Source organism: Myotis davidii, unplaced genomic scaffold, assembly GCF_000327345.1.
Source record: "Myotis davidii unplaced genomic scaffold, ASM32734v1 scaffold592, whole genome shotgun sequence".
In the NCBI taxonomy this organism is placed as follows: Eukaryota; Metazoa; Chordata; class Mammalia; order Chiroptera; family Vespertilionidae; genus Myotis; species Myotis davidii.
This window is the reverse complement of record NW_006284844.1, coordinates 134,172-139,116: the sequence shown is the minus strand read 5'-3', so window position 1 is coordinate 139,116 and position 4,945 is coordinate 134,172. Positions and strand designations below refer to the sequence as shown.

The window sequence follows — 4,945 nt, the reverse complement described above, 5'->3', positions numbered from 1 at the left end:
TAGGAAGGAAGACGGAAGGAGGGTGGCGGGTCGCCCAGTGGCTGGGGCTGCTTCCACCAGGGCGGCTCCTCGGCTGTCCCCGCAGTGACAGCTGGAGGCCCTCGGAATGGGCCCAGGAGCCAGGAAGGTGGCTTTCGCTCAATCCAAGGGAACCAGCACAGATGTTAGAAACGGAAAATCGGGGGCCCCGCCGTGTCTGTTCTCGAGGCCTCGCTCAGAAAGCCAGCATGCCACAGGCCGCCATTCATAATATTTATTTTGGAAAAATATTTTAAAAAGGAATTTCTTCATTAACAAAACAGTAAAAAACTCAAATAACATTTGCACAATATTCCATAAATACATTTATATACAAAAAATATAGTCACATAGACCCGAAGTGCCTTTGTACATATTTACCAAAAATTTAAATTATAAAAAAAATGAACATCACAAAATACTCAAGCTTTACAGATATCATGAAAAATATTTTTACAAGTCCAAAAAATAACACACATCTTTTCCCACCTAGAAAAAAAAAACACATTTTAGTATCAAAAAGGACGATAAAGGCAGTGTTTGTGGTTCTAATTCAAGAAAGACTGGCTCATAAGAATCCAAAATATACACTCCGGGCAGTGCATGCGTCTCATGTCGTCATTAATCCACTCATTTAAATATATATTTCTTAGAAGCAACTGTCCATAGTGCAATGGAGACGTCACGAAAAGCAGAGTGCAACAGGCGTCCTGGAGCAGCCCGAGCCTGCAGCCCCCCGCTGGCTGACCTCTGGAGCCTCGTCCCACCGCCGTCGCGAAGGCCTCCTTTTCCCTCTCAGCAGCATCCGTTGGGGCATAGATCCTTGGAATTCTATGTAGTTTAAGAGAAACGGGAATTTTGCCATATCACCTCAATTTTACACCTAGAGGGGCCAACGAGACAGAACGGGAAGTTAGCTCAAAGTCCAGACTGACAGCCCGTACGTGCCTTCAAGGGCCGTGCCCACACCCACCTCAGTGGCTATGACACACTCGTCCTTCTCTGATATGACGAACACCGACTGGTACTTGGTGTCTTTTGAAGCAGAGTACACAGAGTCCCGCCTTTTTCTTTCAGATGCATCCCTACTGAAAGGAAAATAAAACAGAACCACAATAAGATGTGCAAACATTTCTTTTTAAATCTACTGATTTCAGAGAGGAAGTGAGAATGGGAGAGATAGATAGAAACATCAATGATGAGAGAGAATCATGAATCGGCTCCTGCATGACCCACCCTGGGGATGGAGCCCACAACCCGGGCCCTGACCGGGAATCAAACTGTGAGCTCCTGGTTCATAGGTCGATGCTCAGTCCACTGAGCCACACCAGCCGGGCAAGCATGTTTGAACCAGAGCTCAGAGAACACCCTTGTCCAGCTTGGCTCAAAGCACGCCCGAGTGTCGGCGAGCCCTCCCCAGGTGGCCTCCCCGACGACCCTCCTGATGCACAGCACTCACCCCCTGAGTGTCGGGGTGCTCTTCTCCTCCCCAGGAGAGCCCTGCAGCTGGCACTTGGCATCACGCTTGCTGTGGGGGTCCCTGGAGGCGGCATCCTCGCCCTTGGGCTCGGGCACCAGGTTATAGTCCACGCCGGGGTAGCGGGCCTTGGGGCCGTTCTTGCCGCTGCCGTGGTCCCCGTGGAAGTCCACCTTCTTGTTGGTGTTCTTGATCTGCGTGGCCCCGATGATGCTGACGGACACGTCCTTCTCCCGCTGGCAGCTGGCCAGGTTGTTCATGGTCTCCGTCTCCCCGTGGCAGGGGTCGGCCAGGGGCGGGCCCTTCTGCAGCCGCAGCCGCACGCAGACCCCTGCGGCCGCACAGCCCAGCAGCAGCACGAGCACCAGGACCGCGCCCGCGCAGACGGCTACCCAGGGGAAGGGCCCAGCCTCCATGTACTCCTCGGGGGCCGGGGGCGGCAGCTCGGGGAGCAGGAACTGGCAGTTGGGGCCCCCGTAGCCCCGGGCGCACTCGCACAGGTAGCGGCGAGCCCTCTCGTGGCAGGTGGCGCCGTTGTGGCAGGGCGCGTGCTCACACCGGCTGATGGGCGTGCTGCAGTTCCTGCCGCTGTAGCCGGGCGGGCAGGTGCAAGAGAACTCGTTCACACCGTCCCGGCAGGTGCCGCCGTGGGCACAGGGGGAGGAGGCGCAGTCATCCACATTGTCCTGGCAGTGCCGCCCCGAGAAACCGGCCCGGCAGCGGCACATGTAGGCGTCGCCCAAGTCCACACACTGCGCACCTGAAACACAGGGAACACGGGCTGTGTCTGCCGCGGCGGGACCCACAGGAGAGACCAGGACAGCCAGCCTGTGGCCTGCAGGGGGTTGCAGCTCAAGGTAAGGAACCCTATGCCTCCCTCAGATCCACAGGGGAGCCGCTGGCTCCGTGACTGATGACAACGCCACTCGTGGCCCCAGAGCGGCTACGCTGTGTCGGGCGGGTGCACAACCCTGCCTGCCTCCCTGAGCCCGACAGCCGCCCAGCGAGGGACCAGGTAACAGAGACGACTAGCAGCCCAGCTACAAGCCCAGGAGGGAGCCGGGTGAGAGGGAGGAAGCAGGGCCGTGTCCGCACGGAGCCCACTGCTGCCGAGAGTGGGGCATCGGCCTCCCCGGGCCACAGGACCAGAGCATGGCCACAGGACGGCTCACCATCCGAGCGACTGACACGCCTCCTCCCGGGAGGCTCCCGAGGCTGTCCTAAGGGTGAAGCTCTGGAAGCTTCCAGAAAGGCCGGCCTGTCCGGGGCCTGCTGCCCTCCCTGTGAGGTGCTTAGGGGGTCCCACCCACACTTCCCCGCAGACACACCAACACAAGACGGCTACCTGGGTGACAGTGCAGGGCTGGGCTTCCCTCCAAACCAGGTGGCTGGCTGGAGGGTGGCAGTGGGGCCTGCTCCCAGGCACCCCGGGGCGTGGGACCCAAGTGAGCTCTGTGCCCTCCCTCCAGGCTCCCCCCAAAACCCCTACAGAGAGTCCCTGTGTTCAGATGTAAGGGCTCCGTAAGCTCAAGGTGGCTCGCAAAGCCACGGGCCTGGCCTGAGGTTAAATGTGAGCCCGTGACGAGGCCTCCGTGGGCTGCCCTTACCATTGGCACAGGGCGAGGAACTGCAGGCGTCCACCTTCTTCTCGCAGTTGAAGCCGGAAAAGCCTGCGGGGCAGTGGCAGGTGTAGCCTCCCTCGGGGTTGTCGGAGCAGCGCCCCCCATTGAAGCAAGGCCCGTCCGCACAGGCCATGGCGCTCAGCTCGCAGACGCTGCCATAGAAGCCGGGTGCACAGGTGCAGGAGAAGCCGTTCTCGAGATCCTACGTGACGGGGAAGATGAAAAGCTCCTTAAAGCTGCTCCGCAGACCCGTGGGGTCCGTGTCCAGCCAGGGCCCACGTGGAGCCCAACCCATGCGCCCAGACTCACCGTGCAGCTGCCCCCATTCCTGCAGGGGCTGGGCCCGCACTCGTCCACCTCGTCCTCACAGGTGGCCCCGGTGTACCCAGGCCGGCAGGAGCAGGTGTAGCTCCCCTGGCCCGTGTTGGTGCAGGTGGCCCCGTTCCTGCAGGGCTTGTGGTGTGTGCAGTAGTTGAGGTCTGAGAGGGGTGGGACAGGAAGAGGAGGGAAGTCCAAGGTCAGGCCGGGAAGGCTGCACCTTCCCAGGGAGGAGCTGGAGCCCTGGCTGCCTGCAGGGAACTGGAGGCTCACCCTGGTTGCAGAAGAGTCCCCCCCAGCCCTCCTGGCAGGTGCACTGCCAGGGTTGCTGGCAGGTGCCATGGAGACAGCCCGGGTACCGAATGCACTGGTCACAGTAGCGGCCCTGCCAGCCCACTCGGCACCTGAGGGGAGAGAGGACAGGGTCAGGGAGTCATCGATCTTTGCCCAGGGGGACAAAGCATTTCCCGCTCACAGGAAACTGCCTATCAGCAGCACCTGCACCTGGTTCTCAAACAGACAAGAAGGGGACTCTCCTAGGGCCCCCAGGGTCTGCCTCCTGGGGTCATCTGGCAGCTCCCCAGGGGATTCTAATGCACCCCAAGACTGACCCCAAGTAAACTGTCATTTTTCAGCTGCTGTCTGTACGTTCCCACAATCAGGGAGCTGAGCAGACTGACAAGCTGTGACCTTACACTTTTCCATACACGTAGGGGGTAGAAACACCCGAATAACAGCCCCACCAGCTAGTCTCGTGCATTTTACAAGTGATCACCTGGAGAGTCTACATGCACACTCGCTGTACAAGGACAACGAGACAGAGAAAACGGCTTTTGCAGACTTACTTGCACTCCCCTGGCTTGTCACAAAACCCGTGCTGCTCATCGCATCCGGGCAGGCAGATTGCTGCAGCAAAGAAAATGCCGGGTCAAGCTGCGCTCCCAAGGCCACAGGGCCGCGGCCGCACTCGCCTGGCTCCCTATGGCCCCTGAACTAATCTCCGACCTGCCTGGTAACCATGGACTTTACTCAGCCGGGGCGGGCGGGCGAGCATTCTTCTTAACACGGCCGCTCAGGGACAAAAGATGGAGGAAGCCCCCACCCCCATCCCATCCCCTTTTCTTCTGAGAGAGGGTCAGAAGTCCTTCCCCATCTCCTCCCCCACTTCCCAATTCTATGCACAAAGCTCCACCTCTTAATACCCAGAAAGTGTGTGTGTCGATAAGGGTGGACAGCTGGTCTGCAGGGACCAGGGCAGGACAGCTGCTCCATTGTCTGCTCTCTCCCAGCAGCTGCCCCGTGCAACAATACGGCCCTCACCCGGCCCCCACCCCACACACCCCGGCGTGTACACACCACACACACACATGCACGCGCGCCCTTTCCGCCAATGGGAGCCGGCGTGCGTCCCTGCGCCTATCCCTGCCGGGATCTAATGGATGGCACGCGCGGGCTGGGGGCGGGGAGAGACTCCAGTGTTTGAATAAGAAGAAAAAAGTTTGAGTTTGTG

The 4,945-nt window shown here is 59.3% G+C and overlaps 1 protein-coding gene across 1 annotated transcript in view; it reads right to left on the bottom strand.

Annotated features, from left to right (window-relative positions):
• Positions 1–238: 238 nt before the first annotated feature.
• DLL1 (delta-like 1 (Drosophila)) overlaps positions 239–4,945 on the bottom strand; it is a 22,905-nt gene continuing 18,198 nt past the window's right edge. Inside the window, exons 4-10 of the mRNA XM_015558340.1 lie at positions 4,281–4,341; positions 3,709–3,839; positions 3,427–3,596; positions 3,103–3,319; positions 1,478–2,255; positions 992–1,106; positions 239–849 (exon numbers count right to left, since the gene is read on the bottom strand). Coding sequence (XP_015413826.1) covers positions 814–849; positions 992–1,106; positions 1,478–2,255; positions 3,103–3,319; positions 3,427–3,596; positions 3,709–3,839; positions 4,281–4,341 — 1,508 coding nt within the window. The 3' untranslated portion in view covers positions 239–813. The remainder of the gene's footprint in view (positions 850–991; positions 1,107–1,477; positions 2,256–3,102; positions 3,320–3,426; positions 3,597–3,708; positions 3,840–4,280; positions 4,342–4,945) is intronic.